Consider the following 18041-nt stretch of genomic DNA (forward strand, 5'->3'; position numbering starts at 1 on the left):
CCATCACGCCGCTTCCCCGCAGGGGTAGGCAGGGAGAATAGAGCGCCACACCACTCTATCCTTGGAAACATTCTTCGCCTCTTCCACGTTCATGCATCTCCTCATACATACCCGCCGATTGTTACAACTCCTAACCTGACCACTTTCAAGTATTTGGCATACCTGATCGTGCCATGTTTTTCTCGGTCTTCCTCTGCTTCTTTTCCCACTAACATTCGCTTCATAAATTTGTTTTACCGTTCTTTCGTCATTGATTCGTTCCACATGTCCAAACCATCTCAACACACCTTTCTTAATTTTATCGATAATGCTTATCTCAGCTTTGCATTCCTTCCTTAATTATACTAACTAAGGAATATAATATAATATAATATAATATATTATATTATGGAATATAATTCCTTATATTCATTCAGGTCTGTATAATAACTGTATGTTATTATACAGACCTGAATGATGGAAGTTTAACTTCTGAAACATGTAGTCTATAATAAAACTCAAGTGGTAAAAAACAAGTGTTTTCTTTAATCATTGATTATGTTTAATGTGATGAAAATTTGAGTTTTTCCTTAGAATATTTGTGGAAAATAAAATTCATTAAAAAAATAAATGTACATACTTATGTATCGGCGAGTACCCATAATTGAATATAATATTATCAAAGCAAAACACCTGTCACGAACATAAATAAATTGGTACAGTTATGAAACGTGTTTTGATTTTTATTAATAATAAGGAATCGTACAAAATAAATGCCAATTCAATAAGTGCTTAGTTAATATTCACACACATATCGTTCACTCCTTTCAACAACGTCATATACCAAAAAACTTGATTTTTCAGGAGATCAATTTTAAAGTTTGAGAATATATTGTGTTAAAAATAAATACCAAGCCACTTATTAAACTTTTTACTGTGCAACAGATCTATTTATGTAAAACTTGAGTATTTTTTCTCCATTTGAAAAAAAAAATTAGTTCAAAAAATAATTGAAAAATACCTTTTCTTCAAAATTCAAAAACAACATTTTCTGCCCTGTAGCGGGTAAATATTATAATAAGTTAAAAATATGCCGCTTTTGCTGGGATATAGTACATTTTCTGGGCATTTCGAAAACATGCATAACTGAAAATTGACGATATTTTATATATGACGTTGTTGAAAGGAGTGAGCTATATATGTGGATGGTGTTCGATGGTCCAAATCACAAAAAAAATCTCTAAAAGTAACAATATTTTCTATTCGAATTGAAACAATTTATATTATGATAATATTATAAGTCGTATGCGCGATTCCGTACAAATGTCCATCATACTTGGTATGGGTCACCGTTTAGTTATAATCTTATTTATTAACTGTCACCATTAAAAATTCCTACTTGTCTTTTCCAATGGTATTGAAATTCAATGAGAATTTCTATAATATTAAAACAATAACTTTGACAGTCAGAAATTTAAAAGAAATACTGACACTACGCAGCAAAAACTCCCAATTACTATAAACCAATTGAAAAAAATTGTAACAAAATTTATTTGAATGTGCTTTTTAACAATAAAATAGAATTTATTAGTTTTAATTAATGTTTTACTTAGTAAATACCACTATTTACACTAGTAATAGTGGTATTTACTAAGTAAAACATTAATTAAAATGGATAGATTTTACCACAAAGTGACTGCCGAATCAATTAATGAAACAATTTATTAGACTAAAAAAATCAGTGTTTGTTTTAAAATTTAATGCATATACTATAAACCTCCGTAGCGCAGTGGTCAGCGCGTTTGCTACCGTGCTGGAGGTCCCGGGTTCGATTCCCAGGAGGGTCAAAATAAATATGGCCGATTTTCACTCTCATATTTATTTAATATCACCCTGGACTGGTACAAGAAGCGTAGGGCTGATCACCTTGCCTTCATGCAATTTACGATCAAGATAACACTGCGTCCCTACAATGCAGTGCCCTATGCACCATTGGGTGCGGATAAGGGTAAGAATACTATAAACTATTTGAATGTGGCCTTAAATATAGGTAATTAATATAGGCCTTAAATATAGGCCTTAAATATAGGCCTTAAATATAGGTAGCTATACAAATCTCATGCAAAGGTCTTTCAAAATCAGCGTTTGCAATATTATTTAAAGAAAAAGTTGTTTTGTGGTCCACAGAAAATATGTAATTGAACACTTTAAAGCATTTAACATGTGTATTTCCCGTACCCCGTTCACATTAACTTAATACACATATCACCTTTAAAAAACATATTTCATTGAAAAAAATACTGTTAAAAGCTTTAAGTTTGACAACAACAAAAACGCAAAACACGAATTTCTGAACAATCCTAGAAACCTATTTCGTATAACCTATTTAAAAGTACGTCTTGACTGTATCAAAGGCCTTGTGAAGTCGTTTTACGAGTTTGAACAGGCAGCATGTTCAAGGCATGAACATGTATAGTCCCTAGATGTAAGACTTCTTTTTTATCGCAAATCCTTAGAAAAAGCATTTTCCAAAAGGACATGAAAAAACTACAACAATGCGTCATATTCGAACCATAATGAATAAAACGAATAGATTCATATTAATATTTATTATTATAAATACGAAGAAAAAAGCACTTTGTTATGAGAGGAAAAAACCTCATATTATTTATTGATTCAGCATTCACATTGTGGAATGACATGTTGATTATTCATATAAAAATTAAACACGTGTATAATACCACATGATGAGTTTTATTTCATGATACACGACTAGTTTCGAAAACTTACAAATTTTTCCATCTCTGGTATTAATTAATTAACAAGTGTTAAATTTTGAAAGGAAAAAAACCTTATTTAAAGTTTGAATTTTAAAATACTTTTAAAATGTATATTTATATATATCGTAGTCATACAGGAGAAAGTGACCGAGTGCATTTTTTTATGAAACCGTGGTCATTAACTATTTGATATCTTACTAGCTTAATATTGCCCTGAAAAAAATCCCAAAGGATTTTAAACTTGGAAGTATAATATACTGATTTGTTAAAAATGACTAACTGCATTGATGTTTATTTTCTTGCCAAGCAAAAGTGATTTAAATGGGGCCTCCTGAACATTTTACGTTTTGGTAGTTGGTCACTTTCTCCTGTACGACTACGATATTTTTTATCCCTTTGTAATGCCTTATTATTTTTCATAATAAATATAAGCAAAAAACACTTATAAAGGATTGAAGTTTTGTTGTCCTTATACCTACCGACATAATGATGAAGCTTTACAAGTAGTAATTCAAAGTCTTACCTTTCGATTCTGCATGGGAAGAACTTCAAGGGTCCTGCTGACTTTCTTCTATCCTTTTGGGCAGCCGGAACTCCTAAATTGTGAGGTGCATGCACTCTGCTTTCTCGTCTCTTGTACACTTTGCTCATGATGGAAGGTGCCGAGTGACTCCTCTCGGGAAGCCTTCTCGGTGGCTCCAGCATCTCTCTAATCACAGCACAAAACTTGCACTTACTCGCTTCAGAATAGTAAGCCTGGGTAAGAGCGTACGCGTAGTTTTCCAAGAAACACTGATGACATCCCATTACTGGATAATTGGTTTCTTGGTCAGTCGATTCTTCGCTCGGTTGACTTCTGTTTTTCAAAAAATTACTCGTTCTGCTTTTTCTCACTACCATCAAGTTTTTCTCCGCTGTTTCTTTTGTTGTCTTCGCTTTCTCTTCTTCTTCCTTTTTCTTTTGCCTCATGTACTCCTCTAAACATTCCGCTTGATCGTTGTAATATTCAACCACCCTGATTCTCTGGATCTTTTTGACGGGTTTTTCTGCGGATTCAGCCTGAGTTTCGAGATCTTCGGGTAGTTTTATTGTTTGTTCTGTTTTTACTTCTTCTATAACTGCGTTATTATTTATTTGATGAAGAGTTAGGTCAGTAGTAGCTTTAAGGTCATTTTTTATGTATAATATTTCGTTTTTAACTTTAATCGTGTTTTCGATGTTATTAGGTATGGCGCACTTTCCGTTGTTCATTTTATCACTGGTAGGGATAAGATTTTGATTACTCGTGTCCTCTGTTATAACTGTTTTAGTTTTTTGTTCTGTATTAGTTAACGACCTATCATTAGGCGATAAGTTCGCGTTATCTGTCCCTCTAACTTCATTTACTTTATCTGATTTATCAGAGTCGCTTATTTCTATATTATTGTTCATTACTTTATCATCGGTTCTCATCGATAACGAGTCATCCTCTAAACACGTATCATATCCCTCGATATCGTGGTCGATGTACTGCAAACTATTTTCGAACAAGGCACTCCGCATAGACCGCATGGCGCCACCTTCCATTCCTTCCGGAATGGTTTCGCTCGGTGTGGCCATCACGGAATTGCAGTCTTTCCAACTTTCGTCACTTTTGACACTGTCTAAATTAAAAACTTTTTCCGATTCCTTGGAAGATTCTTCTAAGTCCACATCTTTCCAATACTTTTCAAAGCTTATCCGCTCCAAACCGGTTGGAGTAACGGCAAAAACCATCTCATCAGAAGTTGATAAATCTTTGTTTTGATCTTGAGATAAACTTTTAACACGTTTCGCGGTACTATTATTCTTATCCTCGTGCAAACTCGCTTTATTCAAATTTGTCAAATGATCGTGTTCGTCTTCCGTAATTGTCATATCTTCATCATTTCCATCTAAAGAATCGTCAGATTTCCTTAAGTCACTAAGTTTATCACATTGAGTTCCGTTGTATTTCATATTATCACTTATCAAGTCTCTGACAGCGTAAAATTCGTTATTTGGGTCATCTTTACCATTCGCGTCTAGTTTTATTTTATTTCCATTTTTAGATTTGAAGTTAGGGAGGTTGTTTTTCAGGCCGTTTACGACTGTCGGTTCGTTCTTCATTTCTTCGAAGCTGAAGTCTTCCAGGTTGGACATGTCGTCTTCTCTGAGGGAAGGGTCTTCAGGTTCCAGACAGATTTGGACGACCTCTAAGCACTCCTGGTATTCTTGAAGACACTCGTGGTAGGAATCGAAGCCAGTGTGGTCATCTGATCCAGCAGAATTCATGCACTCCTTTAACAAAAGAAGAAACTTACAAATTATTATCGGAGAAAAAAAAATGACGTATATTTTTCAAATCAATAGTTTTTTCAGATAAACTTGATAGGCAATTATTTTAAAATCGAAATGAAGTTTAGGCCAAGTCTTAGTGGAGTAAGTAACTCTTACTTTGAAACCACAATAATAACCATGGAACCACGATCCTTCTCAATCAAATAAAATATTTTATCCTGTTAAATCATCACATCAGTCTAAATTGCTGAACTTTTTATTTTATTTAACCACTTATGTTTACCACCTTTTTATGGTGGTTTGTATTTTTGACAATGAAGATTGATATCTCGCGTTCCATTCGAAGTTACTTTTTTTTATCATTAACAGCAATAAGAAATTTATTTTATTATTTCAAAGGATTGCGTGCATAAGCCATAATTGTTAATAAGTTATCATCACTCTATAGATAATTTTCGAATCTGTTTCTCAAACGAACAAACAAATAAACTTATGGGAATGGAGATAATAATAAGAAAATGATCCTTAAAGAAAAATACACAACCAAAGAGATCCATTGAATTAAACCTGAAATAGGACTCGGGTAAAATAAAAAAATTATAAATTTTTAAGCACATCAATATTTATTTATTTGAATGCACAACACAATTCATTTGATTTCACAAAAAATATAATAATGCGTGGATTATCCAAGTCAGAACAAATTAACCACATAAAATTATTTATTATGTCATTAATTTTTACATTCTATTGAAAATATCACAGCTTAAAATAATAGGAACGAAAAATTTAATAAAATATTTAACGCCAATTTTTAATGCACATTAAATATTTTATTACAATCCTTGAGCTAAATTATTTCTGATTTCATGCGAATGTCAAGCATTTAATAATTATTACATTTTTGTAATCACGAAGAGCATATTATGTATGATACAGGGTTCAACTCTATATCGCAATACCGGCATATTGTTTAGGGCTGAAAAATACTTTTGATGAAACTAAAAAAAAATCCTGCTCTAAAAATGTAGAAAAAGGAGAGCAAAATACACGAAAAATACGAGTGCATTGCGTGCATCACACTTTTTTTTAAATATTTTATGTCAACGATATGTTTTTTTTATATATTGATTTATACGTATAAATATTTTATACGTTTTCCTCCATTATTTTGCCTATACCACCTTAAATATTTACCCAGCTGCTGTATGATATGTATGAATATTTGACTTCGTTCACACTTATATTACAATCATTAAAATATTAAGCTATTTTTATTTATTTTTTACTCAAAACCAGGTTTTATCTGATCTTTTATTTTCTGTGATAAAATCCACTTCCTCCTATAACTATTAGAAGAAAATCTTAAGATATTAATTTTAAGCTTACGACATAAAGACATCACATCAATAATTTACTTTGACAGGTAGAGTTATATGGATCTTGCATTTCATCTGACATAAAATAAGCCCGACTTTTGTTGTTCATACAACACATGAACACTATCAAATTGACTGAACTTCTAAAAACTGCTTTATGAAACAAATTAAATGACATTGTCCACAGAAACGCCAAATATTGTGCTTTAAAGTAAAATATATTTTTTTTTATACTGCAGGCAGCACGAACAAAAATCAAAGTGAATTGTGTCATCTACTCATATATGATCGTAGGTCAAGAAATTCACGCGTGTTGTAATTAAATGCACTGTCCCTGCTATGCTGGGCAGTAGGAATAGATTTTTGTCACGATGTTGGTTTATTGGCTAATAAATTAATATTAAAAATCACAAGACTATAAATAACATTCTCATTGACATATGTAGAGAACTAAGGGAGATATTAAGGTTTTAACCTGAGATATTTGAATGAAACGAAAAACGCGCGTTCGCATACGTCATCAAATTTCCGTCATCGAACGTTTTATGACGTCATATGGTTTACAGAGCTGTAATAGTAGTAGTGTGGATTGTTTGTTTACCACTACACTACCTACCATTTGTGTTATACAAAATCCATCGTTTCTGTGACGTCATTCATTACCAACTTACGAAAACAACGTATTTACGAAGGCGAATTTTCCACAAGAAAATGATGAATTAAAATATTGATTATATTGGCTGTTATAAACACTGCACGAGTCAAATACAATCCTTTATAGGTTGAGTATGTTAAATTAGATATTCCTTCCGTCTGATAATGATCCATTTTATCCAATCCTACTAACCCTTACTATCTTAAAACTTAATATTAAATATTATATTATACCATATTGTACGTTTAATAAATACTTCTAAAACGAACATTTTCCAATCAACGCTGCAATTCTAAATGCGTAAAACATTTGAATATTCAATAAAATATACATCTTTTCATAAGATCGTCTAATATAAAATATATCTCAAACAACGAAGCTTAATAAAAGGTAAATTGACATACATTTGCACGACACGTAAGCTCATTATATAGGACATTTACGACAGTATTCTTAACTTCTAAGGACGTTCATTTTTTTTGTTAAATATATCACGTACATGTTGATAAATACGTATTGATATTTTAATATATCATTTACATAAAACACATTCCATCACTGAATCAATACACAAGTCTAATAACTGCTTATTTTTACCGCCCGAAAGCTATATCGGTCAAAAATTAGACACACTCACAAACGTACTGAAGGAATGTGTGTAGTATTCATAATCTCATTCATGTTATAAAACGCCGAATTAATCCAATTAGTTGAATGTTTTTTTAAAATAACTATTTTATACTTTTGTTAATAGCACATCGATTAATTCTAAACAGCACATATATTACTTAAAATTTAGATGATAAAAAGTGAAAGCCCTAGAAATGAAAAACTACTTTGGAATAAACTGATCATAATAATCACAATAAATGAATTAGTCAATAAATATATTTTTTTTTGTTTTATTATTGAGTTCAATATTATTTATTCTATGGCATTTCACCTACATTCATTAACAATTGATATCGCTTACACTACAGTTTTAAGCAAATATATTCCTAAAATTAAATTAAAACTTTGATTTTATGTGATAACCAGTTTCATTATTTAATAAAGCACATAAAATTTGACCCTTATCTGCACTCTAATGGTGCATGGGCCGTCGCATAGGAACCACATGCTTTTTACTGGATCTTTGATTATATGAAGGGTGGGTAATCAACCCTGTATTGTTGTGATCTATGAATGAAATTTGTTTTATGGGATACGAATAACGGAAGTTTTTGAAGTGAAGAGCTAAGTGTGAACAAGGTTATTTAAAAAGGTCTCAATTCTATCTTTTTTCTCAGTTTTTTTTTAATATTTTTAATCGAGGTATACTCAAAACATCATCTAACAAAAGCTCATCTTGAATGTTTTTAAAGTTTGGTTAAGGCTAGAAGACAAAACACCCTATCTATATGGAATTTTTTCAGATCAATTAGACACTATTAATCGAGAAAACTCCGTGTTGTATGCATATATTTTATAAAAAATACACAGCATTGAAAAAACGGTATTTACACAAACATAATATTAAAATTTAAAAACCTTAAAAAGTAGTGAGTGCTTTTGTATCTGAAATGTTTAAAATACTCGTAGGATGACTGTTATTTTATGTACCTCTTATTTCCTCAATATAACTTAAGTCGAGTGTTACGTAATTTGTGTTGATATTGTACAAATATAGTTTCATTACTATGCGATTTTTATTATTATTTACTAATTTATTTTTATGTCATCATACATATAATAACACATTTCAATAATGTGCCCTCACTGATTTTTCTAGTGCCGAAGCACATTTTACAATATTTATTTATAAAACTATAAGAAAGGAAATTGTTTATGATATGCAATCAAATACGACATGGCCGAATGATGCAATATTTCAAATCTAGCTATTCCCACTATCCACTTATGAATAGCTCTTTCGTACTTAGTTTTTTTTTTAAACCACTTTATGGATAATAGAAGCAGGTCGAACAACTTTATTGAACAATAATCAAAGTTATTTCCACCAAAATAGGTACATATGTGTAGGGTTAAATATGACATATTAGCAAGCGAACGAGGTATGCGATGATTCTTTATAAAAATGTTTGATTTAAATTAAGAAGCCCGTACGTTAAAATTATTTTGCTATACAGTTTTAATAAAAGTAGTTCCTACTTTAAAAAATTAATTAATTAAAATATATAAATTAAATTTTGTATATTAAAAGCATTGTTAACATTGTGGTATAGTAATAAAACTCTATCCTTATCATTCATCGTTCACTTTGTAATACCACTAAAAAGTGGTATTACACAGAGTGAACGATGAATGATAAGGAGAGTGTAATACAAATTATCTTTACGACACGTCTCCGATAGTTTCCGCATAGTTTTGATAAATGTTGAACTTATTTTTCGCCGACATTTCTTTCTTCATATAAAGTTTCTTGACGTCGTTTTGGAACCTCAGCAGCAGTTTGTATGTCTGTAGAAGCGCTTCGTAGTGCTAAAAATAAAGAAGGAAGTATTATTAATATTAAATAATAAATTGAAATATAACCATGCATATAATCATGGATTTCTAAAAAAACATGCAAATAAAAATTAATAATTTCTACCAATTGTACACTAAAGGGAATAAATATTATTTCAATGCATTTTGACTTATTTTTTTAAGTAGTTGAAAAATTACGTTTTCTTAACCACTGGAGATGTTTAGTGTAAAAGATTTCATATACATGTTCTATCATTAAAAGAAATTAAATAAATTATAATAAAAATATATAATTTGTATTTGAAGCACTAACTTTGATATTTTCCATTTTACAATTAAAATGTAACTTTGTTTAAAAATCATTATAATGTTTTATAATCACTATATTTTATAGTGATTTTAAAACAAAGTAACATTTATTATAATAATAAAAGAGTCACCATACTACCTATTAAATACGATTATTTTGTGTGAACTAAAAATTAAAGAATTAAACATTTGAAATTATGCTTTCCTTTACTTTTTTTAGAAATCTGACAATGGTGACTAGACCATAGGGCACTGAAATAAAAAAATAATAATAAATTAAACGATTTTATGATAAATTATGCGAAGACAACGTGATATCAGTTTATTGCTTCAAGTCATATAACAAGATTTTAAAAATATATTTATGTATTATACGTTGTGACTGAAATATAATAAAAAAACTGAATATTAATATGATTTTGAGTGAAACAAATGAACGTTAAACTCCAAATCATATTATTTTTTCTAAAATTTTATAAAATTCATATTTTAAAATTTAGAATAGTGGATTTTTAACATTAGGATTCTTGATACTGAAAAAATTCGGTATTCTTACGTGAGCACCGATTGAAAAAAGTCTCCAGAAAATTTAAACAATATTCATAATAATAATAAAATGAACTTTAATAGATATTAATTACCTCATTATAATACAAACCCTTATCCGCACTCCAATGGTGCATAGGGCACTGTGTCATATAAACGCAGTGTTATCTTGATCGTTTACACATGAAGGAAAGGTGATCAGCCCTCCGCTCCAGGTACCAGTCCATGGTAATATTGAATAAATATTACAGTGAAAAAATCACTTATATTTATTTTACCCCCCTTGGGAATCGAACCCGGGACCTCCAGAACGGTAGCCGAGCGTGCTGACCATTACACTACGGAGGCGGACAAAAGTTATAATACAAAGTTTTCAATAATGTCTATCAAATAATTTACGTTTGTATTTTTTTTTTAATTCAAGCATCACAGCAATATATTTTTAGTTCAAAGAAAATAGTATTTATTCCCTTTCTTTGACAAGTCGTAAAAATAAGTTATAATGATTGTAAATAATATTTCTACTAGTAAATTAAAGAAAAAAAGTAAAATATTTATTTTAACTTACTGTTGAATTAATTTCCTTGAGTGTACAATATGGTTGAGTACTTCAGACGCACTTCAAAAACAAAACCACTTAAAAAAATATTGTTTAGCCAAGACTCAAACCAAACTTCGAAAATCGAGAAAATTAACTGGAAAGAAAAACGAAAAACTGCGAGTCGTTCAAAAACACACCGATAGATGGCAGTACGTGACAGATTAATTTCGATTTTTTTGCTCATTTGAAGCCGAGACATTTGTGGAATGTTTGAATGTAACAATATGTAAAGAAAAAATATTAAATTAAAATTTAAAATACAATAATGCTGTCAATAGTTACCTGACTGCTTATACTATCATTTCTCTTGCATTTATCACCGCTTCCCAAAGAACTTGTAGGTAGAGGCTTAGCGACTCCGATCCTCACAATTCCTAAAAAAAATATACTTTTATTACATCAATACCACAAAATGAATATGAAATTAGGTGGAAGTCTTATGAGTTGATAAGATAATACTTTGAGCTGTGTTAAGGTATCATTTATAAGGCTGTGTATAGGTATCATATTTGTGGACTCCATATGCTCCACCTAGGGAGCGGATATGGTTTAATAATATAAGGACACTGAAAGCTGTCCCACCGTATTCCCAGATCTGAAATAGAAGTATCTATCCTCACAGATCTTTTCTTGCAAAGCAATATTTTTTGTGAACTAAGTTGCGAAATTGTCAATTGAATCTCGATTTTACCGTGAAATTACATTTTCATTTTTCATAGCTTTCAAAAACCCTGTCACTGCCAATCTAAAAAAATACACGTTTGTGAAACCAGCACCAATTTTTTTAGAAGTGCCTCGCTGTCGCAATGAAAGGGATTAAGTAATCAGTTAGTTAGTTAGTTCTGTAAGTCAGCTTGATCCGATCCCGACCCGACGTTGGCCGGTACATAGACGCCTACACAACCACGACCAGCACAGCAGACATACACTAATCCGTGCAAATACATTTGCAGAAAATACTCAGTCATCGCATTTCCCACTCAACCATTATATAAACCAGGGGTGGCCAACCCACGGCCCGCGGCAATGTATGACGAATATTTTTTTAATATCGGTCCTTCAGGATGTATTTTAATCCATATTTCAGTTATTAAAACCAATCAAGTTTCTGTAATAACATGAAATGCATATACTTATTCGAGAGAAAAAAACTCGAATCTCGCAGTTTTTGAGTGGCCATCGATAAATTGGCTTTATTTCAAATAAAATTTGTAATATTGATTGATTTATGTGTCTTAATTATATAATTTTGATTGTTAAAATTGATAACAATGTTAGTAACTGTTTTTTTTTCTTTATTTTTTTTGCATTATACAAACATGACATTAATTCAAAAACAAAAAATATGAATAAAATATAAATACAAAAAAAGATCCCATAAATTATTTAAACACATTTTTTTGTTGGTTCAATGTGTGCTTTCTTGCCTAGTAATGTTTCTTTTTCACAATTACTCTGATTGTACCGTCTGATTACCTCTGCATTCATATTATTTATAATATTTTTTTAAAAATATCAATAAGTATGAATTTCGTAGTAATTTTTTTTAGTTATTACAGTCTGTATGCGGTCCTTAAGAAAATTTTAGGTGACGTTGCGACCCGGGGTGCAATTTGGGCTGGCAAGACCTGATATAAACGGAACACGAACCTTTGGGGGCTGCTTTTAGGGCCCTCACGGCCGTGGCCAGCGAGGCCCCCGCCAGCGGAGCCCCGTTGACCGAGAGCAGCCGGTCTCCGGGGCGCAGGGAGCCCCCGCGGGCGGCCGCCCCGCCCGGCACCACAGATCGCACCACGATCACCGTCCCACGCGGCTCTACAGGGTCCTGAAAAATAATAAAAAATTACGAATATGCAAATATAATTACAATCTGCATAAAATTATTATTATTCATGGCCCCGCATTCGTTAGGTCGCATTCATGCAAGTGTTTTTGCCTAGAATACTTTAAACATAAAGGGTAAATCCACCTTCGAGTAGGCATAGGCTATAAAACTTATTCATAGGGTCATGATAAGCGGTGTTGCATAAGCCGTAACTAGATTTCAGAGTCACTAGGTAATTTTAAAAAAAGGTCACATTCATATTCCACCAGAGACCACCGGAGAGGTCACATGTCTCTTCACGCCCCATTTTTTAAATAATATATTAGATAATTGGATAATTGAATAGTTGGATAATTGGATAATTAAATAATTTATATAACAAAACACCTTTGCTTATAACCACTTTTTTACTGGTATATTTTTTCTACAACCGGTTTCGACAAAAACCTTGACATCATCAGGGTCAAACACGTACATGTTAGCCCTGATGATGACAAGGTTCTTGCCGAAACTGTTTGGAGAAAAAATGTACCAGTAAAAAAATGGTTAAAAAGAAATTTGTTTTATTTTATAATGTTTATAAAATTTGCCACAAAGTATCTGCGAAAAGCATTCAAGAAATTAAGAAAATTAAAAAACATTGGCAAAATTCCGAAACATATTCTTTAAAAAAAAATGTGTGCGGACAATACGTGTGACTTCTCCCGCAGTCAATTGCATCGCAGTTAATGGCTTTGTATATTTGAGAGTACACCTCCAAATGACTTATTTACCTGGTAGTCTAGAATGGAGAAGCCAAGTCCTCGATCACCCTTCATGAGGTCTATGTACTCGGGTTGGTCACTCCACATGGCGAGGCCACTGACTGGCTCCAAGGAACGGGATCTGCTCTTCAGAGATGGATTTCCTAAAGAGAAAACATTAACGATTAAGTATGATGCATCAACAGTACCTTTAGTGCATGTTGTGCTACAATTCTTAGTGCATGTTGGTCCTCGGGTCGACCAAAAACGCTTGTTATTAACATTTTATGTTACAATAATTAAAGAAAACACTTCGTTTTTTACCACTTGAGTTTTATTATATACTACATGTTTCAGAAGCTAAACTTCCATCATTCAGGTCTGTATAATAACTATACAGACCTATATAGTTATTATACAGACCTGAATGATGGAAGTTTAGCTTCTGAAACATGTAGTATATAATAAAACTCAAGTGGTAAAAAACGAAGTGTTTTCTTTAATTATTGTAACATGTCTTACCACAAAGTTAATGCCGAAACAATAAATAAAATAACATTTTATGTAGTTATAAGTGTGTGAATAGTACTATGGTAGTGACGTGTATTGTTTGTATGCTGATGTCGTAATTGTCCTGACGAAGAGACTGGTACGTCTGAAAACCGGTAGACAAAATCTTGATGAATGGTTTGTTATATTACTTACATTTTTGTAAAAAAAGTTTGAAAGTATCAACAGTAACAATAAATCACTGATATTTTTGTACAAGTCACAATTTTTTATTTAACTCAATGATAAATAAAAAAATTGACTGTTAATTTATAATTATTATAATACAAATTTACAAACATAAAAGTTTAACCCAAAATTATGTGACAACATGTTTAGGTGTGTCCAAATCCGCGTTCACAAATCTAGGTTTCTCCGCTTTTGAGGAGTTGTTTTTACATTTTGACATCTCAACATAGATGAAGAAGAAAATGGAGTAACGAGTAGTAGTGGAATATTGAAATATATCACTGAACCAGCCTATAACAGGTCATTTGCCCTGTAAATATCTGGACTTCCATATTCTTCTTCATCTATGTTGAGATGTCAAATTGCCAAAATTAGGTGTCATTTGAGTTAAAATAAGTATTTTAAATTGAAATTGTAATTTTTTAAACTATATTATTTTATGAATCTATTATTTTACAGTAATATTAATTTTCTATTTGAAAAATTGTATTTAAATCTCTTAAACTTCATGAAATTCTGCGGAACCATGGTTCAACAGAATTTTGCAGAATTTGAAAAATAATACTCGATAGTATCATATTATTATTCTTCATTATTTATTTGCCAATTGTAAAATTTTATTAAAATCACTGAAATATCGTGGTTCCACAGAATTTTGCAGGATATTTGAAAAATAAAACTCGATAGTATTATTTTCACTCCCTTTCATCTTCATAAAATTGGTCATACAATCATCTCTCCATCTCCGACCATCCCCTGGGTCTCGGATTAGGGGTGGGTTTAGTTGTCTTATTGAATTTCTAGCAATAAATTTTGAGGTTTCTCCGGTATTGTCTCCTTTCCCGGAAAGTTGAATAACTTCCTGGCCAATATCCGGAAAACTTTCCAAATAATAAAATCAAGGAACGGAATTGTTCGTTCGATGTAATATTAATAATATTGAAAAGTTGATAAAGTCAGAAACAAAAACCGTCTGATTTTTTTTTAATATTGTGGATTTGGTAAAAATTTCAATAACAAAAAAAGTGGAATTACACAAAGTAAAGAATGGATGATAAGGGGAGTGTTTTATTACCATACCACAAAGTTATCAATGTTTAATATACAAAATATATGTCAAAGGTTGTTTTTTTTATACCGCGTAATTTGTTTATTTTTCTGACAGTTTATACACCTTCTGAAGATTTTTTTTGCATTCTTCATACTTTTATAAGTTTTATAACTTTTACAATTCTGTTAATCAAAATAGAAATGAGGATGATTGCTACACACCACTACCACCATCTACCACTCCGTTTTGTTGATTATATGTCTTATTTTCTAAAGCTTTTGAAAAGTACAATTTTAATATAACTTTGTTTTAAAATAATTATAAATATTTTATCATAATGTCTACCGGTTCCCAAGCTAACCGCTTCTTTTTCAAGACTATCTATTGTACTTAACAAATTCAAAATATTTTGGCTGTTACGCAAAAGATCTTTGATAGATCTCAAGTGGCTTTATTTTTTCTGTTAATTAGCAGTTACAGCCAAAAGGGATCAGGGACTTTGAGTGATTGGAAGAATATTAAATAACAGACTTTTAGAAAAATCGTTTACTTGTGTTATTTGTTGTAAATTATTAATAATTGTTTTTTTTAATCTCTAATATTTCTAAGTATTCTAATTTAAGTCCTCCTGTTGCATGTGTGTAATGCCTATTGTCTTTTATTTTGATCAAATGTGTGATTATTATTGAAAAAAAAAATATATTCGATGTAAAGATGTCTAAATAATAATAATTATTCAGAATTTGCCAAATCACCTAATAGAAAATAAAGTACATGTCGCTCACTCCTTTCAACAACGTCATCATTACAAAATTCATTTTCAATTTTCAGTTGTGCATGTTTTCGGAATGCCTAGAAAATGTACCATATCCCAGCAAAACCGGCATGTTTTTAACTTAATATTTACCCGCTGCAGGGCAGAATGTGTTGTTTTTGCATTTTGATGAAAGGGAATTGTTTAATTTTTTTTTAAATATACTCAATATTTTTCAAATGAAGAAAAAACATTCAGGTTTTACATTAAAAGATTTGTTGCAAAGTAAAGAGTTCAATAAGCGGCTTGATATTTATTTTCAATACATTTCATTATATTTTTTTTACTTTAAAAACGGTCTCCTTAAAAATCAAGTTTTTTGATATGTGACGTTGTTGAAAGGAGTGAGCGATGTGTGTGTTAAAATACCTTTAAAACCACCTTGGAAACGACCCTTTTTCGGAGCTTTAATCGGGTATTTATCTACATAGATTTGACAAAAAACAAAATATAATAACTTATTTATTTTTAATTGTATTTAATTATATTATACAAAACAATTAAACAAATTCTGTTATACATTCCGTGGATTTTTCACCCAAACTCCTCGAGTTTTCCTTAATTTCCCACAAACCTTTATCGCAACACTTAAAAGCTCGGTATTTGGCGAACCTTTGTTTAATTTTCAGAGCATCGTTCCGGAGTTAGTGCGCGTATTAAACCACAGATTCAACTTTACGAGTATTACTGCGAATTCGTGAAATTGTTCGTGGGACCAGCCTATCTTTGTGAGGTAGAAATTATTTTTAATATGGCTTAAAATATAAAAAAATTTCTAAAATATGAAAATAATTATATTGGACCAAAATAATTTATTATATTAAATTATAAATTTCTGAATTTCAGATAATTATTGTTTTTTTTTATTGTTATTTATATCCATTTTTGTGTCCTTTTTAACCTTTTTTATTAAAACAAATTATATATATATATATATATACATAAATATATATCTATATATCTATATATATATATATATATATATATATATATATATATATATATATATATATATATATATATATATATACATAAATATATATCTATATATCTATATATATATATATATATATATATATATATATATATATATATATATATATATATATATTATTAGTATTAGTAAAAGTATTAGTATTTCGTGTTTGAAAATGATGCGGAATGCATCGAAACACGTCTCACAGTAGATTTTAAGAATTAGTTGTATTTACTAAGTAAAACATAAATTAAAAATGGATAGATTTTACCACAAGGTGACTGCCGAATTAATTAATGAAACTAAACGAAACCTGATCACTGGTCAAATAAAAAAAATATGGAAAATTGTTATTTTATTAAATATTACAATTCAACGAAAAGGTGTTGCAGGACGTAAAAGAAAGAAGAGAGCTTATAAATCATATTTTGAAGAGGAAGGCCAAGCTAATAGGGCACTCAATTAGACATAGCACCTTTCTTAGCAACATCTTCGAAGGAAGAATCTTGGGAAAACGAACAAGAGGTCGCCCAAGAACTTCATACTTCCAGGATTTGAAGCGGCTCATGGACGTCTCCTCCTATTCGCAGCTCAAGAGGATGGCGACTGACAGAGACAAGTGGCTGACACAACAAGGCGCTGCCTTTAGAAGATGATGATGATGACAATTCATTTTGTTTATAAGAGCCAAAATTACTCTTAAATGAGGTGAAGGTGTATTAAAAAGGCCCTGTAAATACATAGATTTCTATATCCTTCTTCATCTATGTTGAGATGTCAATATAAATAACTACTAAGTGGACGAACCCAGATTTGTGATAATAAGAAATTGGACACGCTCAAAAGATTGTATTTTTTTCTGTATACAATTCCAGTTC

General features: G+C 30.8%; 1 protein-coding gene across 1 annotated transcript in view; it reads right to left on the minus strand.

Moving 5' to 3' along the window:
- Window positions 1–18041, minus strand: part of LOC148306123 (multiple PDZ domain protein-like) — a 310195-nt gene that overhangs the window by 145178 nt on the left and 146976 nt on the right. The window contains exons 13-16 of the mRNA XM_088265577.1: window positions 13615–13748; window positions 12667–12841; window positions 11299–11390; window positions 3283–5057 (exon numbers count right to left, since the gene is read on the minus strand). Of these exons, the coding sequence (XP_088121703.1) occupies window positions 3283–5057; window positions 11299–11390; window positions 12667–12841; window positions 13615–13748 (2176 nt within the window). The remainder of the gene's footprint in view (window positions 1–3282; window positions 5058–11298; window positions 11391–12666; window positions 12842–13614; window positions 13749–18041) is intronic.

Source organism: Brachycentrus maculatus, unplaced genomic scaffold (genome assembly GCF_059751285.1).
Source record: "Brachycentrus maculatus isolate JH-2025_06_01 unplaced genomic scaffold, ASM5975128v1 h1tg000252l, whole genome shotgun sequence".
In the NCBI taxonomy this organism is placed as follows: Eukaryota; Metazoa; Arthropoda; class Insecta; order Trichoptera; family Brachycentridae; genus Brachycentrus; species Brachycentrus maculatus.